Genomic DNA, 19,714 nt, shown 5'->3' on the forward strand with positions numbered 1-19,714 from the left:
TTATACCACTCCCAAGCATTGGCTTTTACTGCAATAGGAAGCCACTCACAGTAATAGCAAACTCATCTTCCCATGCTCAGACAGAAATAAAAGGTTTTTTCCTAACCTCAAAGATCATTCGCTGCAGTCCAAAGCAAAAGGTTGACCCAAATGGGTTAGTGTTGTTTGGAGATGATGACCTGAACAGAAAAGAGGGGAAAAATTTTTAAAATGGGTATCTGATGATCAGGAACATCTTAAGGAGGAATAACTACTCAGCAACATAAGGTGAATCACAGCATCTTTATCATGGCTTTCATCAGAAGAAAGTACCTCTACATTATGCAACACCATTGCTAGACTCCAAGTGAGTCAAAGGAAACTCTGTTTGATGCCACAGAGATATTAAAAACACTTGGGGATAAAGTAAAAAAAAAAGCCACTAGTGACCTCTACAGGAAAACTCTCCTGCACTTAACTTGAACAGGAAGAACCCTAAAAAACCCCCAGATACACAGGAAGAGAGAAGCACCATGTTATTACACATAATTTTTGTGCAAGATCATTCCCTTTGTGTCTCAACCTCTACCATATATATTTACTATATATAGTCTATTATTTATATTAACTAGATACTGTGTATTAATCAAATGGATTTAGCACGTTAAGAAGATTAACCTATATGATGCTGAAATAGAGCAATCCAAGTTTTATTAAACAGCATTTTTCAAGATCTATGTACCACTTTCTTCCAGTCGTTTCTGGTATTTTTGGATTGTACACTGAGAATTTCTGTTGACTGCAATGAATTTGAGATTACAGCCAAAAAAAAAAAAAACCCTAATAAATATTTACCTTTTGTCCTTTCTTGTAAACTGGTCAGTTTTTCAAATGGCATGTCTGAGCCATTTGAGATGTGCTCAGTAAAGCGCTCTCTGGTTGAACTACTCTCTACAACACAGATGGAAGAAATAGAAGGGCTCTATGTCATCACTATTTCACCTTAGCTTTACTTCATTCACATGGCTTCTGCTCTAATCATCTCACTGGCATAACACAGGAGTAAAGGGGAACAAAGGGCACAATGATTAAGGGGAGGGGGGGAAAGAAATAAATCAAAGTCAAAATCATGTGAAAATCTGGTAAAAATACATTAATTTATCTGAAACTGCTGTGGTATTTGCACAGTACCCATCACTTACACTTGTCCCGAGATAAAAATCATGGTTTCACATCATAAAATGATAACTCTGCAAACAGATAGTGCCCATTTAAACCAGTATCCACCTCAATGCCTGCAGAAACACAGGAAATTTAAGGGCTATTCCATCTTCAGTCAGCCTGAAGGAACTGTAGAACCACATATGTTCATAAAAGACAAGCTTCTTCAGACAGACTGCTTTTGTGTATGTTATAATGTGCATATATACTGTGCTATATCATGTCATGTTATTGAAATATTTTTTTTTAAGTATAAAAACTCTACACTATTTATTACTCAAAAAGAAAGACCTTTTAATGCACTGTATTCTCTGAGATCTTCTCTGGATTTTGCATTTCAAGGAATTTTGGAAATGCTTTCACTCAGCATGTCAGTTTATTTCCTCTGAGAGCAGCTATCTCATCTTGTTAGTGACCAAAAAACCCCTGAAACTTTAACCAGCAAAGCAGAACAAAAGTAACCAGTGCCATAAACACTCTTCCTCGTCCTCTGTTGTTAACCCAATCCTTGCCAAGTAAAATAAAGAGAGATTTTTACCTGTGAAGTACCACTGGCTTCTCTACAGGGTGCCCCAGTAGATCCTGAATACTGTCCCACTGTAAATACATCAATGAATTTGTGTTAGAATGAGGCACAAGAAAACTCTTCTTTTTACTTTTTATCTAGGAAGAGTGCCATGCACATTTGTTAGTGACAAACCTATTTGTCAAATACCCCTGAGGTATTTACAGAAATATTTTGTGACTGGAGCCATACTCAGTAATGGAACTATCCACTGCTAGAGCTAGTAAATTATCTTAAGGTGTATTCTTATTTTTGTCTAAAAATAGGTTGGAATTAGAATTACCAATATAAAAATTTCTATTGGTCTTATGGATAAAATGTTGCTGGAAAGTCTTGTGGCATTTATGGGGCACCTCAGAGAGCAAAGCAGCTGCGGGAAACTTCAACAAAATATTCTCTTACATACATTTGCAGAGAGGAAAAATAGCCCCACTGCTACCTCTCCCATAAGTCTTTCCTTGATTTAAGCAACAATATTGGAGAAGAGGAAAGCTGCACTATTTAACGACTGTCCAATAGTTCTCCTCATTTGAACCAGACTCCAAGAAGCTGCAGTTTCACATACAAGACTGAAATAAGTCAAAGCACTGAAGGGAGTAAGTTAATTCAAATCAAAAAGCATAGAATGGCATCTTCCAGACTGCTGACTCCAATTTTTCTTCCCAGCACGGGACCCAAAATTCACCAGGAAAGCCTTCATTTGGCACCCCAGGAACCAAGAGAGCAGCAGTGACCCTGGCTGAATGCTGACTGCACAGACATTCATGAACAGTTTTTGAGAAGTTTTTCAACTTAATGCAGCTGTCAAATATGCAGCAGCACCTGCCCAGCTGGGAAGTTCGTTTAGGTGGAAAGGCTGTGGAGTCTTCAAGGAGTCTGCTGGAGATGTCACACTGGCAGTGACATTTTGGAAAGGCTGCTGCCTAAGAAAAATCCCATTACTGGTGCCCTTCAGAAGAAAGTGGAAGGGCACTGGACTCTCCTGTTCAATAGTCCACGTCTTTAAGAGCTATGCTTAGTACAATAGCTCTGTGAGGATTTTGTTTAGGAACAGGCCTCCAGCTAACATTCAGCCACCACTGCTCTTGTTTTTCCCATCACTTATTTCACTATTTCTACCTACAGCTGTGTTAAAATGCAAGCTATGCCATAATGCAGTAATTTAGTTTACTTGAAGAGTGCTATTACAAATGAATTCAATCATTTAACATACAAAAATATTTAAAACCCAAGATACACACTAACTTTTGGCCTTCTACTATTCCACTTTAAAGCAGCATGGTACCACTGCTGTAATTTCCTTGAAGTGTGTTGTAAAGTTGGCGTGAATCATTTAGATGGTTTAAGAAAATCAGAAAAACATTTAGTTCTGCACAGGCTTACCTTGCTGTATGTTGTACACGTTTCTGTCTGTGAATCAGCACTATCTATGAAACAAAAACAGAAAAGCTTTTATAGCTTAAGCTTGAACAGTCCCCTGCATAATCCTTTATTTTGGCATGTTAATTTAGATAGCAGGAGACACAGGAGCATTAGATCAGGTCATACACAAATTTATCAGCATTCACTAGCAATCAGAATTGTCAGTAACACTGACTAAATGCCAGTTAAGGTGATAAAGCAAAACTCCCTATTTACAGCAAGTCCCAACTTTAAGATTATAAAAGCTTAGTATTAAATCCTAGATGGAAGAACATCACTGTAGAAGAAACCCCATCTCTTTGCACTAAGCTAACAAGCCTAGCACAGCCACTCCAGGAGGTAACATGAAGTGTCACTCATTAATTCCAAAACACTCCACTGCACTTGGAAGGAAAGCTGGCTAAAAGTGACATCTGGAGACTCAGGAGCTGGCAGGCCTGAGATCAGTGAAAACATCACTCTTCCACAATAAAGATGGCAGAGAGCTTGGGAATCACAGCCTACCTATTAAAAAATAAAAGGAGAGCATTGCATTTACAATTACAGCCTTTAAACAGAAACTGTTTGCTGGTGGTTTCAAGTACTGTCACATATATCTTACATACATATATGTGGGTACTCCTAAATACTGAAAGCACATTCCCAAAGCAGAGGGAATGGACCTAGACATTAAAATGTCAAACAGAGCTTTCAGTCAAGTTAAAGATCATTTGCTCTTCTGTATTTTTCCCTCTCTAAACATGCTCTCTTTGTGCTGAGAGTTCAGTGTCTGTGCAACTTGAACTCTGGCTCTTAATTTATCATCTGAACTTGAAGTACAAAAGGGAACTAATAAAACTGCATCAGGCACTGCCACCAGAGGGAAGAAGATGGGTTCTTCAAAACTGTTACAGCATCTGTTCACAACTTGTTGCATGTCCTGGACATAAGCTAGAGGCCAGAAAAGCTGGTTAGAAATGCCAAATAAACAAAAAACCAGACACATTAAGAATAAATTCATAATGCTACTTGAGATAAATAAAATTAATCACAAATTAATGCTTTGAAGTACAATGACCTAAGGGAAAATAATTTTAGAAGTGAGGATATTCATGCTCATTCTCTTGGCTGAAGTACAAATCAACTTTCATGTAAGCCTGTATACACAAACATTGTTTTTCCAGGTTTTTAATCCTCCATATGCTCAAACTGCTGTGACAGCCACAGGAGGATTGCACTTCACACAGCAAGCAAAGTGCTTGCAGTAAATACCAATCAGAATGAGGAAAACATCCCTGGCCAAAACCTAGGCAGCATCTGGCATTCCCTGGATAATCCAAATACCTTCCCAGTACACATTTTTTCTTATGTTGAAGAAGTCTACTTCAATCACTCTGATCTTCAGACAGGGCTCCCCTACTTTGCTGAGACTGGTTACTGCACAGAGCTGGGCATATCTTAGTACCTTGCCAAATCAGCACTACTGATTACAGAGTTATTTTTTATAGATTTATAGATTTATTTTCAGGTGAACACAGACATACTTTGTCTGTAGCACACAGAGCAAACATATCAGGATGTTTATTTTCATTCCCAGATAAACCAGATTATATTAAATACCAGAGGACTGGACAGATGAGCTCAGACTAACACTGCCTTACAGATTTTGAGCCTCCAGGTACAAGGTAATTGATTTTTGCAGAGCAGCAGCATTACAGGATATTGTGATGTTGCAGCTAAATATCTGCATGATCCAAATAAGTGAAGAGGTAGTGTAAGTAAAATCAGAGAACTGCTACCTTGCCCTGAAGTGTCTCTTCCACTTAAATAGAAACCTAATCCCTAAACTACTTCTCTGTCTCAATGACTGTCACTGTTAGCATCCTCTGATAATGAAGGACAGTTAGAGACTGATCCCAGCTCCCCTTGGAGCATTCTGTGCCCCCTGCAGCAGGACAGCAGGGAAATGCTCACCTCTCTTAATGACGAGTGGAATCTTGAACTCACAGCGATGGTAACTAGAAAGTGCAAATTGTAAAAGCTATTAGAGAACAGAGAAGCCAAGATAAACTGCACAGCCACAGACTTACAGCTCTTAATAATCCCTTTCGTGAAAAGCCATATCAATAATAAAATGAAAGTGATGATCTATGATAGCAGATTAAGTTCTCAGTTAGATTTTTTTACATCAAAAAAGGCAGCAGCCTGGGAATGTCCTAATACAATTCTTTAGAGGACACAAGAAGTCCTTCAGCACCAATCACTCTGTTGTTATACAGAGTGGAAGGAGAAATATTTAGCTATGAAACAGCACTATAGATTTCTCTGCTACTAACTGCTTTAGTCAGATATCCAATCACTACCTCATACTCCTCCTCTAAAGACTTTACACTTAGAAAGTATTGAAAACACATTCAGAAGATGAGATTTTTTAATCACTAATTGAAATCATATTAGGAAGAAAACAGCAATGTAGGTTCCAGAAAATGGGCACTCTGGCTAATACAATGTTTGCCTCTATTAAGAGTTTGCACATCACACCTGGACCAAGACCTACCTTACCTCATTCACTGTTTTACGACATACTTGCCAGTATATATAAAGGCATTGAAAAGTAAAAAGAAAATACTACTAAAAATGTTACCAATGATGTCTGCAACCTCCACAGGTTACTAGATATACCAAAGAGACTCACAAAATATACTGTAATTCTATAAAGAGAACATAAGATTTCCTTTTCAGTTGTTTTAATGTACTCTTTCATAGATGAGTTCTGTACACTCACATGTTAAAGTTGTAATGACCAGGATAATTTGTATGCAGGACAAATTTCTTCACCTTGTGAGTGTTTGCATCAAAGAGAATATCCTGTTGAAGACAAAAAACAAGATGAAGCAATTTGGGTAGGAAGGGGCGTTCCCTAAACTAACTTGAGATTACTTAAAATAGCCCCTGTATAGAGTGATATACATTTATCTCACTGAAACTGAATGAAATTATGAAAAGTAGTATTTGAAAATAAGACTATTTGTAAATTCAAATAACACATTTCCTCCAGCACTCAATCACAACTGCAGCTTCATTTGCTAATGTTGGCAAGTTTTCTAAGGAGGTCCTGGTTTTTGCATATTATTTACAGTAATGTAAACTAAAGCAAAACAGCTGCAAGAAGGCACATGAAGATTTAACTACACCCCACAGCTCAGCAAGCTTTCACAGCTGATGCTATGGCACACTTGCCTCAGTTCTGTGGGACAGGGGCATGGATCTCAGGAACAAGAACTAGTTACCTATGCATCAGCTACTACAGAAAAAGGAGAAAACCTAAGAGGCTGACAGCGTGCAAAGAGCCCTCCATCCACTGGTGGAGATAAAATGCTGCTGATTAAATTTCTAAGTGTTAAAGGAAAGTCAAGTGTAGCTTTTCATATCCAGAGATTCCTAAGGGAGCAATGAAGAGTTTTGCAGCCTCTCATTTCCCACAGCCTTTAGCCTCCTGAAAGGATTGCTGTGTAACTAAATCAGAAGTTTACATGAATCGTTCGGGGAATCTTTCTACTCACCACTCCAAGTGTGAAATAATTGAAGAAGTAGTCATTGCACTTTGATGGGACCTGCTTATGGGGCGAGGGCGAATGGATTTTCATCTGCAAGAGATACACTTTTCAGATGCATTCAATAATGCTTAAAGATGAATGCCTTTAATAACAACTCCACATTCAAACAAATTGCTGTAATCTCATTTGAAGCCTTTGTTCAACTAAGGAAGATACTGTGCTTCATGACAGGGCCATCACCTGCTTGCAGCAGGCACAGTGACACATTAGCTTTTTCAGTTATCATAATTAAAGGTTTACTTACATTATTAAAAGGTCATAATTAAATCATAATTAAATCATAATTAAAAGGTTTACTTAGATTATGCTGTGTAAAAACATTAGGAAAAGATCAAAGTGTATGCTGAGGTTATTTTACATACACTATAAGTGAAAAAAAATAGGCAGCACACACTTTCTAAGGCACATTTGGGATACAACAGCACTCCCATTTGTAACTATTCTTAATCCAGTTAACATTAAATTTATTTTAAAAATCAAATTGTGTAAACAGATTTGCATCAATTTAGATTTTAAAAAAGCTTCTTAAAACCTATTACATAATGGTTCAGCCTGGTCTATCATGTCAAGTAACATGCTGAGCACTTTTAATTTGTGCTACATGGCAGTTCAACTTCACTGACCTTGCCAAACACAAGCACTATGATGAGACTGAGATACCAATGAACAAAGTCTGTGCCTGAATGAATTCCCTCACCTTGTCTTCAGACTTGTAGAAGACTTTGTGTGGAGAGCCCAAGGTGCTGAGCACATCCTGGCAGGAATCACCAAAGTACACGCAGCGCTCGAATACCCGCATCTTGGCATCAGCTAAAACACCTGGGCCACAGCCTGAGGAATGGAAAACAACTCTACATGCATCCTTCCTGATCACAGAATACATCACTAAATCAACACCAAAAGGTTAGCATCATTCCTCTATTTATCACAAACCAAACAGCTGCACTCCTCAGACAACAGTGCCAAACTAAATTTAACCATTTACTTTGCAGCAGTGTAAATATTTCTTATCAGAGCAGTGCACGTGCTGATTGTTGCATGGCTCCCCATTTCCACCTCCAATTTCAGCCATACTACCTTCACTTCCTTGCCATTCACATGGACATGATTTGGTTTCCCAGCCCATCTCAATTTGATCAGCTGGCTATTAGCAGTAAATAGCAGGCATTATTTCTATCCCTAGAATATTCTACCTTAGCAGCTAGAGATTTATCTCCAGCTAAAAACATCAAGTGCATGAAGTGAAATCCCTCATCCACATTAACTGTATCACAAAACACACATTCTTTACTCAAGATTCCCATAACTTACTAAATCAATAGCAAGTACATCCCTGTGCAAACAACATTAAAGCAGATCTTACTGAATAGCCATTACACAGATGAATTGCTGACAAATGTTACCAGATGTGAGGAAATGGAAAGATGTTGCAGTTTGTGAGCCCATTTGCTTTCAGGAATGCAGCATCTTACATTTACAAGAATGCAAGGACACATATGCAGCAGTTACTGCAAAACACAGGATGTGCTCTAAATACACACTTAGCTTTCCTCACTATGCATTATTTATGTAGCTAGTTACCCACTAAAATAAATCAGAAAAATCCAATTCAGCTATCCTTGATTTCTTAAGCAACAGTAACTGCAAATTAATACACAGGCAGAGAAACTTGAGCTAGAACAGGTGGGTAATATATTTTACACGAGTTTCTACAAACTTTGTAAGATAAGAACAGCACATGTCCAGATTGCCTCTCTGCAAGTTTGTCTGAACATCAGTGATATTTTAATAATTACTTTATTAATTGACAATATTTCTTTTAAACTGCATGCATATACATTTTTAACAAAACTTGACAATCTAAGTGTCCAATTTCTCAAAATCATTTACATGATTATGATGCTATAGCTAACTCCTTCCCCAGTACATGAGGCTATATGTTCTCTGCACTAGACAGTTCTACCTTATCTTCCTCTGTAATAAGAGAAGCAAAGTAAGTTGAAAATATCTTCTCCTTTTTTATTCCTCATCTATAATTTTCTTTTTTCAGCTTTTGCATATTGTGTGTGTATTCCAAATGTTTCCTCAATATACATAGAGCTAGCAGTCAGGACAGGTAAAAAGCTGAGCCTCCTAATGAAAATTGTTAAAAATTGTTTTTCTTAAAAACATTGTCAAGTCTCAAGTAATGGTAACTGAACAAGACTCCTTTGCAGCTGTTAAATCTGCCCTAATTTCTAAGCACCCTCCCATCTCTGAAAGCACATAAAAAAGAGAGACTCATCAGCCTCTCTTCGCTTTCAGCGCTGTCTCCTACAGTAAATGAAAACAGAACTGAATGGGAAGTGCAGTTTAATGCTGCAGCATTAATGTAGTCACTTGCTAGCATTTTTAAAAGCCTTCCAGATTTAATCACAAAAATATCAACACCATACAGCTCCCTGGAATGTCAGGAAAATGCACACATACACAAGGTTTCTTGGTTTGTCATGGTTTTTTTTAGTGATGTACTGGGAACAGCGATGTGTTTTCTTCTACATACATCTCGAGACAAATTCCATTTCTGCAAACATATTCTAAGGACTTGGAACATGTGAGGGCTCCAGTTCCCAGTAATTTCTCCAGGGTTAGGAAAAAGCAGCATTGAGCAGGTTCATCTTCAAAAGGATTTAACTGGGTTTTGTTCCAATAATTCAAAGTAAGGTAGATAGAACACTTTGAAATCCCTTACTGAATCATCACAAATAACCTGTGCTTAATTTACACAGGTTTACCCTTTCCCTGAGGGGAACAAGCAGTGCAATGTTCTGAGTTTCTCCATTACCTGCAGTGAGTAGGCGAAGCCGTAAACCTGAGGGTCCAGTTCCATCTCGCAGAACATCGACGTTCTCAGCATACACATTCCCAAGGAAACAGCTGAGAGGCATCAAGGGAGCCCTGAAACCAATCAAACAAAATGTGCACAGGATTTGCTTCACCTCCAAATTTTCCTCTAACGGGCTGGTACCAGTTCACTGGAACAGAGCACATTAATTTTGACAAAGCTGCATGTAACTGAGACTGATGATTAAAAATTGTATTAAACAAAAGGATCAGAAAGCGTGGGGGGAAAGGAAGAGGAACAAGACAGCATTCAAATGCAAGGTCTTTACCATTAATTAAAAAAACCAGCAAGTTTCAAAGACTCCAGGAACTAAGGAATTATAGAAACTGTACCTAGCCTTTGGATATCGCCTATGAGGAAATGTCAGCTCAGATTTCTCTCAGGGAAAATGAAGTTGTGGAGTTTTAGAGCTAACTAAATCCTTGAACTAGGCATATCACCCAAATGCAGCAAAAGAGCTTTCTCTGTGATGCTCCCACTGCTCTTGGGAAGGTACTTCATAGCCCAGAACATTAAATCAGTCTGGGAAGGTACACCCAAGGCAATTGTGCTTCTTTACTGGGAAGTTCTCAACTTAATTCAACACCAGTATTATTTTAGAAAATAATCACAGTCCCAAGTGAGATATTTTTAATGGAAAGCCTATTTTCTGTGTATCAACTTGTATGTGCTCCCTAAAATTCCCTGTTCATATGTTCCTCCTCTGGGTGAATGACAAGATAAAAGTTGGGCTTTGAGCTCTCTCACACACACAACAGAGCCCCATGCAACAATCAGTGCTTTCACTAAAGCTCACCATGTCACAGACGGGCACAAACAACAGCACTTCTCTCAAGTGCACTTATTTCTAATTAAGAGACAATGTCTGCATAAACTAAGCTCCCTCCCTTCTGAGCAGTAATCCAAGGATGTGTTTATCTCCTGGCCCTAGAACTCAATTGTCTCTGAGAAAAATACTCTCTTATCAGTTTGGCTATTTCTAAGATTAGGTATCCCAGAATCCTAGAATGATTTGGGTTGGAAGGGACCTTAGAGAACACCTAATTCTAGCCCCTCTGCCATGGGCAGAAACTCCTTCCACTAGGCCAGGTTGCTCAAAGCCCCATCCAGCCTGGCCTTTAAGATAATAAGGGTATCAGTCAGGTATCTGCAAACACATTGAACATATGGCAGATTATGCATATGGAATATTTTATTAGTTTTGTTTAGCAAGAGAGTTTAAGACTCTTGATTAGGTCCCTGCCATGACATACATATTACCAATATCCTACAAGCTTACAGACTGCCTACACCAAGTCTGATTTGCTTAGGAAGCAAATCAGCACAAACAAAATCTAGAGGAAGAATAGCCTTAACATGTGTTACTAAATGCACAATGTTCCCTACTTTAATTCATTTTCAGGTCAATTGAACTTGCCTACTACAGCTGAACCGAGCTCATTTTACAGCAACATAAATCAAACCAACACTTGATTCTAAGGGCTGAAGACAACACCTACAGAAATCTAAAGTATCTAAAGGCATTCTGAAGACCCAAAGTGAACTAAAAAACCATACTATTCTATTTACCAGTGGCAAAGCACTAAATAAAAGATGGAAAGAGCAGGAGCAGCTGCACATACTTGGTGTCCTGCAGGCTGTTCCCACTGTAGATGTACATGCGTTTCACAGTTGCGCCGTGCGGGATTTGCAGAGAGGCCAGACCATGGGCAAAGTTAGGCTGGGGAAACACAAAATCACTCTTGTTACACACCACAGCAGACACTTCAAGCTTAAGGCCAGAAATTGCCTTAGAGATGTTGTATATGCTTACCAATTCAAGCAAGTCTCCAGCAAAAGACAAGGGGGCAAAATAACAGAAAACCCAAGCTTCTAGGTGATGTTTCTTTATATTCCACCACTCCTGCATTCCTGAGCTGGGGTGAAACACTCAGCATGTTTATTTGTCAAAAGATGCCACTAGTCTGACAATTAGCCACTGTGTGAACTGAGAATTCAAGTCTTTCCTTGGTTTGATCATGGGCAGCTAGCAATTTCCAAGTATTGGTACTGATACACTGTTGTATTTAAGGTCTAAAAAATCATCTGTCTTAAAGGAAAACTTCCCTTTCTTATCTCCCACTGCATTAATTTCTGCCTTTTAACATTTTTGCTGGTTTCCAAGATGCCTTATCTGATGAACAGAAACTTGTTCATTAAATAGATTTTCCGCTCTCCTTATCACCACATTCTTACACATACTGTTTTGACAGGGATTTAGTGCTCTCATCAAATAGAAAGCATGTTAAGGAAGTCAGATTGACTCTTACTGCCCTAGAAGAAGGAATTTCTTTCAATTCTGAATGTGACAGAACATTCAAGACCAGTAACATACTTAGCTGTCACCAGACAGGAAAAACCTTATCTTTGTCACAAGCAGTCAACAAAAACAAGATGTGGACAATATGCAAATTATTACCTGGTCTACTTTAGCAGACATCACATAAGGTAAACACACACACACACAAAATTCTTAGGAAAAAAATTAACCTAGAACAATAACTTACACTGCTGTAGATATTAAGAAAGGAACCTCCATTACTTAGCAAATCTAGAGATCCCAATTTCAATTCTCATCCTGAATTTGCCCCGAACATTAATACCTTTTGCTTCTTAAAGAACATGAAATTACAGATTATTGAAGTGAGCAAAGGTTTTCATGTTCTCCTCACCTGCAGCTTGTTTCCAGCTATACAATAAACTCCAAAGTTTTCTTCACAGTTTTTCCATTTCCATAAGCAGAAAATTACACTGCTTTGCTAAGTAGCCTAGCATTCCTATGATCTTCCCTGAACTGGACAGATTCAAATTTGACTTCACTCTGCAATCTTTTCTAATGTTCCTCTCTAAAAACTTCCACAAAGACTTGTCTTCCCTGTGGACTGTTTCATACTGCTCTGCTTTCAAAACAATCCTACTTTTACCTGTTCCTGGGGAGACTTTGGCATTACACGCTTTGCAAAGAACATTTTACTAATCTCACCAGAGCAACTGAATGAGACACTTGGAGAATGCAAAATTACTTTCTCCACTGTTCCATCAGTTTGATTTTAACATCTTTTAGGTAGTCCTGGAAGGGACAGGGAGTTGGTCTCAACGATGCCCCTACAGGCTCCTTCCAACTTGAGATATTTTATGATATTTTCAAATCTTTGGTGAAACAATTTACTTCCTCGTAGTTTGGCTATTTCATTCACCAATGCCCTGGGAACTCCTGCATGAAAAGAAGCTACTCTTTGTTGGGGCATTCTTTTTGTTTGCCTTATTAGGCTTCTATTCACCTTCAAATCTGAAACCCAACTGACCTTCACTGCTGCTGAACAGTAACATCCCCTGGTTACCCCTGTGACATGTCAACCACAACCTCTAAAGCACTAAGCTGTGACAAAGAACATGTGTCATCATGTGGGTTAATTTCTTCTTTGTTTTGGCTTTTTATATGCTCCTTTATTTTAATGCTTTTTAACTGGTCAATGCAGATTATACAACTGAGAGCACTTCCATCTTCACACAAACCAAGTTACACATACATTTTCATTAGTACAGAAGGAAACCACAGAGGACCTGATCTTGTTTCCACTTTAGACGGGAATTTCCAAAGATTTCAGAGAATGCAGTAATGCATTTAATTATTCAGTAACTCATCCAAACATTTGGTGAATATGCAAACAGGCATTACAAATAAAACTCATTCATTTGGCTTGCTAGAAGCACTCATACTGAAGGACACTTAAAGAAGAAAATGTATTTTATGAAGTCTATCCTACTTTAGTTGCATAATCACTTCAATGAGATTCAAAAATATCTGATAAAAGAAGAGCCTCCCAGTAGATTGCTTAATATTTATGTATTTGCATAGACAGCACTCATATTTTTAGACAACTCCTTTTACCAACAGAATTGCTAGTCCCAGTTCATGATGCAAGCAAAACCCCTAATCACACGCCTTTTGTCAACAGGAAGTAAATTTTTAACTTTGAGATGGTTACATAGCATTAATAAGAACACAACGGAGGAGTTCAATTCCTTTCAAATTACTGGTTTCTTTTGTTTGCAAAAGACAGCAAGACACAATGTAGGTGATACTCTGCAAGTACCATAGAGGCAAAAAGACCATCCATTAACTAAGAATGATTGCTGACCTCGTACTTCGGGGTTTCAGTCCAGGAGTCCAACTGAAAAGAAAACGACAGTCCTCTGAAATTGAGGTGAAAGAGTTGCTCAGCTGAGTTATACACTAGAAGGGAAAATAAAGCAAAAACAGAGTTATCAAAATAATCTGAGAATTCTCCAGCTCATATCTAACAGCACCTTCATCACCTCAATGAACCTCAGAATGCAGGAGGAACACAATTACACTGAACCATAACAGCTTTGCTTTTAATTTCTTGCAGTAAAAATACAGCAATAAGAGAAACCATAGATTCATTGCAGTTGCCTCTGCAAGCCTGCAGGCACTAACCAATCCCTAACAATACAATTATACAACATGACACAATCAATTATACCTTAATATCTCTAAAGTAGTTTAAATAGCCACTACTGGTACAAAACAATTCTGTTCATTGTTATGTAAAACATTGTACAGTGTTAACCAGAAAGGCTTTGAGAGAGATGCGCGCAAACACTGATAACTTCCTCTTTCACACATGGGGAGTTCAAAGGAGAGCTCACCCTGTGACCTGCACTTCCACCTCTCCTCCCAGGAGGAGCTCCCATGCCCCAGTCAGCTCCTGCATTCCTGGGTAACACTGACACAGCCCAAGGAGGAAATGCTTCAGACACACAGGTCCTAGGCCATTTACAATGATAGTTAAAAATAGCATCACCAGAAACAGCAGCCAACCAGTCAGCTCCCACAAAGAGCACTAATAAATTAGAGCACGCACAGACTTCCAGCTGTCACCACATCACGAGATGTCCTGATTCATTGCAATCAATTGCACAACATCAACTACGAAAACAATAAATGTCGTCCCAGTACTTACTCTAACAAGACATACTGTTTTCTGAGACTGTGGAAAGATTAAAAAACAATCCCAGAAGACAGAGAGCTTGGGAACTGTTTTAGGATTGATTTTACAAACTCCAACCTGTGCCCAGTAGCCACTGGGGGAACAGAGTGTTCTAGTAACACAGGATCTGACAGCTTGAAAACACCAGAGGCTTAAAACAATAAAGAAACCCTCTAAAAGAGAAGCTGCTTTCTTCCACTTTACCAAAGGAATACCAAAGGCTCAAAATTCCCTTATTTCTTATGATGTTATATTTAAAATGACATAGCATAGAGAGAAAATACATATAAAGAAATATTTTATTCCCTCCCTCCCACAGTGTCTTTCAAGTGTTCAACTTAAAAGACATATCACAGGGTATCTGGACAATACCAGGCCACCCAGGATAGAAAAATAATAGTTGAGCAATAAGTATTAAACTTTCAAAAGTTATCATTTGCCTTTTCTACAGAATGTGCTGGCTAAGAGTCTTTTCCACGCTTGTCACTGAAAGGAAAACGTGTGGAGAGAGGGAAATGTTTTGATCGGCAGGAAAATTATACAAATCTCTCTCATGTGATAAATTATGATACATCTTTTCCAAAGCCCACAGCCAGCTGGAGAACTATTTTTCCCCTAGTCATGCCAAGTGTGATATCTGATTATACAAATTGCATCAGTTCCCATCTCCTGCAATGTTTGTTGATGCTTAGGTTTAAAGGGCAAGGAAGTTTTTTATTCTTGGGAAGTTCTCTCCTGTCTCCCTCAAAACCATAGATCACAACCACATGACTGAACAAGGTAAGGATTTTTTGTATTATTATTTTTAATTTATTTTTCATCACACAGGTATCCTGCTAATTCCATTCAAAATTGCTGACAGAAGCAAAAAGACTGCTTCTTTGCTGCTGTACTCTGGGTGGAGGATAGGGAGGAGGTTTGCCTTCCAGGAAGGCAGCAGAGTGTGACCAGCTGGGAAATATTTCTGTAGAGCTGACAGGACAAAACCACCAACACCAGCAAGGCTGCAAAATGGACACAGCTTAACTAAAAGCAGAGGCAGATCGAAAAGTCAATTCTTACTGGTATCAAGCACAAAACTTTTCTGGCACCTTAGGGGAAGGTGAAGTCTGAGAGTTAGAGAGCCAGAACACAGCAACCCCTCCATCCCTGCAAGGCCCCTGTGCTAGGTGGGAAGGAGGACTTGTTCTTCTACCTTATGACTTGAGCCCAACCCCACAGCCCTGGTCTTTGTTGAACGGCACTTTGGCACAAAGCCACATCCATGAGCACTCAGGACAGGATGTGGTTTCAGTAGAGCCACTGGCAAAAGCAAGTCCTTCCCAGCAGGAGGTCAGGTCAGAGAATCATGGAAATGTGGGATAAAAATCTTGGCTTTGATGAAGCTGTTGACCTCCAAAGTGGTTGCATTTCAGTAAGCCCCATGACAAAGGTACTGCAATGTTTCAAACCACCATTAGCCAAAAAGTAATGAAGCTGATTGATTTTTCTGATGACTCTTCTTTTTTAAAACCACTGATCTGGCAAAACCAAAAATGCTCACTGAAGGTTGGTTTCAACACAAAACTGTTGCTAACCTTTTGAAATTTATTTTGAAACTAGCACTGTATCCTGTTGCAGGAAAGTTCTGCTGCAACCGCCTTGGTTTTAGGTGAAAGGCAACATTTTGAGTGAAATCCTAGTGGAGGTTAGTTAACAGAGATAAAAAACAAAATAAGTTTGAAGTGCTTGCATTGGGGGTTTGGAGGAGCATTAGCACAGAGAAGTAAAAGGGATGGTTATATTCCTTTCATTCATGAAACCTAGTATTTGGTGCTTTGGTCACAGTAAAAGGAAGGTTTCTCCTCCCATCCCAGCTCCAATTTTTGTGAGACATCAAAACACCATCACCATCCCTCCCCCATGCTGAAAACCATTCTCCTTCTTCACCCTTTCTGTTTCAGAAAACCCAAAGGAAAAAAAGAGTTACCAAAAACTTGAGTTGCATAATACAGTTCAAACTGTTTGTGACAGGCAGCTTAATACAGAGCATTTGCTTCTGCTAAGTAGGCTGTTAATGGGAGAAGTATTTTTCCAGTGAGGAAACTTGAATAAGCAAAAGCACTAGTGAAATGGTAATAGAGGCCAGCATTTTAATAAATACATTTTCTTATCTACATGTCACTAGATGAGCAGATGTTATGAAAAACTATCACCAGATGAAGCAAACATGCAAGTCTTCTTAATTGAGTATGACAGATGCACAAGATCTGCAAATTCAGCACAAGGACACGTGGTGCCAAACTATGTTTTTAAGTGCTTGCATACAATTTTATGCAGTAATAAAATATGCTGTCACTACCACAGGCAATGCTTATGTCTAGATACGTATTTTTACAGTTCATAATACCATAATTTTGGAAGTGCTCCACTTCTACATATTTGCAAATAAACCATAATCACAGAACAAATAAAAATTATAACCCACCCAGGACATGGAACCACTTTTACTCTTCTTTATTTCTACAGTTTCTTGTACATACCATTTCCATAATAGATCTAACCATAGATTTCAGAGCTTCTGTCTAAGAGGAACTGTTAATGTCAGGACCAAAATTTAGGAAGGTTAATTCTGATCCTCGGAGTATTACAGCTAGAAATGTTCCAAGCTTCATTTATCTCAATCTCATATTCATCTACTACTGCAGGCTTTTATGCAATAATACTGCTCTAGCCACATGACCCTCCCCAGTTAATAAATCCTGTTCTGTAATGTGCAAGAGATTGTCTGCAGAGAGCAGAGACAAAGGCTGGATATGCAATCACCATCCATCACAAAGAACATTCGCCTGTTTGGGATCAGCCTGACTACTGCAAATGGACTGGCTTCAGCTAAAAATAGAATATGAGGCTCTGAAAATGGTATCTTGACTATATGGAGGTAAAGTTCTTCCTTGTTGTGCCAGTTTGTGGCTCCATTTTTTTAAAGTTCCCGGGCAGTTTAACTATAAAGTTCAAAAGTTTTTCCACTGGCTTATTTTCATGGCCTAGGAACCCCCTGAAATACACTCCTCATTTTCATACATAAACAAGGAGCTTACAGATAGTCTTTCCCGCTGCAGAGAGGGGGAACAGCCAAGGGGCTGTGCAAGAGTCAGAGTGCGTTCAGCCAGGTGAAACAAACTTGTCCTGGTTCTGCTCCTGCTGCACATTGACTGAGTGCCCACCTGCCCCCGGTGCCCCCAGCAGAGGAGGGGGCTCAGGGAGGTGTGAGCCAGTCACACACAGCTCATGTTTGCTCCTGCCCAGCAGGGGTTTAACACATTCACAGAGCATGGAGACTCAGCAAACAGCCCTGGCTGCCTCTGCACAGAGAGCTGCTCAAATGTCTGTGCTCATGGTATACACAATCCCTAAGGATGCCCGAGAGCTGACCATGCACAGGGACGTGTAACAACAACAAAGATCACAGTTTTCTGGTACTGGCACTTCAAAACAGATCATTAATGACATGTGAATACATCACTCTGTGCCAGTGACTCTCTGCCTCACCATTTCCCTTTTAAAAAAGAGCCACAAGTGAACTGACAACACATTTTACATGATTTCCCAACTGTAAGAATATGACCATTCTGGAACACAGCTCCAGATCATATGACAACAGAACTGCCTACACATTGCTCAAGGCAGACATACTGGAAAGAATTCCTAGAAAGAAGTCTGTCAGGCTAGGTGTGCTTCCCAGAAAGTTTTTGGCTTACCTCCTGGATGTGTTGCTCCAAATGACTGATCAATTTGTTCTATGGTTGGAGCAATTGCCTGAGAGTTAAAATGGACACCACTGAAAAAGAAAACATAATTAATCTGCCTGAAGGAAGCCAAACAGATGCTACAAACATTTACTAATGGCAATAACACATCTAAATTGTAAGAAGTCTCCAAGACTGAAGAGTAAACCAGTAATTTGAGCGCCGTGTTCAAGAAAGGATGATTATGCACACTCCTTTATGACAGCTATTTTTGATTTTTAAAATGAATAATTGAAAAAATGAATTCGGGATTTTAAAAAAGTGAGTAAAACCAGCCACTCTAACCAAGAGGAAATCATGGGAGGTCTTAAACCACTTACCAATATTTTAACTTCACCTTAGTCAAGTCATAAACTTCAATCACCTGAAACACAGGAAACAAAAACATTGTTCAGACACTTGCAAATCATTACAGAGGTAAATCCTTGTCAAAGGGCAAGACTAGCTAGTGCTGCTTGCTCCCCTTCTTACAGAACTCTGCCATGATAAACCACTGTGTCAGAGATCAAACTTTAAAAACTGACTCAACAACTGCATATCTAAAATAAGGACTGGACAACCCTGGGTTCAGGAGACAGCCCCCATATCCCATGTATATCAGCACTGCCTGCAGGAAGAAACCCTGTCACTGACACATCAGGATCTTGATTTCTACAAAGTTTACTCAAACAAATTCAAAGGAAAGCAACAACAAGGATTAGCTAATTAAGGAATCCTCTGATGAATGTCAGTGGGCCATTCCCTGGGTTGCTCCTATTACCCTGAAGAATGCCTGTGAGGGCACAAAGGCCTTACACTGACTGCACTGCTGTAACTCTCCAGCTATTCTAAAGTAAAAGATGAACACAGCAAGGCTTAGCAGTAACATCCCATTTCAATTATATTTAAGATATCTTGCAACGTTGCCAAGCATTACAGAAGACAATCAGAAGAACAGTCCATGAGGAATCAGGGCAAGCAGTAATATCCAGTTCTGATATTCAGAAAATGCTTTAAACCTTACTGAATATTCCAAGGAGATTTCCTCTCTGCAGAAAATATAAGATATGGATCCTTTGTTCTGAATACATTACTGCAAACATGCATCTGAGACTGACGTCATATGATTTTTATGACTGCCACTGGATTTTGAGGCTATATGGGCTTTAAGCAGACGATTTTTGGCAAGTAGCCATGGGAAAACACAAGCTTCTTCCACCTTACAT

At 39.1% G+C, this 19,714-nt stretch overlaps 1 protein-coding gene across 1 annotated transcript in view; it reads right to left on the reverse strand.

The window, feature by feature from the left end:
* CUNH16orf70 (chromosome unknown C16orf70 homolog) overlaps positions 1-19,714 on the reverse strand; it is a 36,266-nt gene that overhangs the window by 4,029 nt on the left and 12,523 nt on the right. The window contains exons 5-16 of the mRNA XM_031058390.1: positions 18,830-18,873; positions 18,462-18,541; positions 13,849-13,943; positions 11,290-11,387; positions 9,608-9,720; positions 7,481-7,614; positions 6,730-6,813; positions 5,952-6,034; positions 5,141-5,184; positions 3,149-3,192; positions 1,739-1,797; positions 107-179 (exon numbers count right to left, since the gene is read on the reverse strand). Coding sequence (XP_030914250.1) covers positions 107-179; positions 1,739-1,797; positions 3,149-3,192; positions 5,141-5,184; positions 5,952-6,034; positions 6,730-6,813; positions 7,481-7,614; positions 9,608-9,720; positions 11,290-11,387; positions 13,849-13,943; positions 18,462-18,541; positions 18,830-18,873 — 951 coding nt within the window. The remainder of the gene's footprint in view (positions 1-106; positions 180-1,738; positions 1,798-3,148; positions 3,193-5,140; positions 5,185-5,951; positions 6,035-6,729; positions 6,814-7,480; positions 7,615-9,607; positions 9,721-11,289; positions 11,388-13,848; positions 13,944-18,461; positions 18,542-18,829; positions 18,874-19,714) is intronic.

This window comes from Geospiza fortis, unplaced genomic scaffold, assembly GCF_000277835.1.
Source record: "Geospiza fortis unplaced genomic scaffold, GeoFor_1.0 scaffold97, whole genome shotgun sequence".
Taxonomy (NCBI): Eukaryota; Metazoa; Chordata; class Aves; order Passeriformes; family Thraupidae; genus Geospiza; species Geospiza fortis.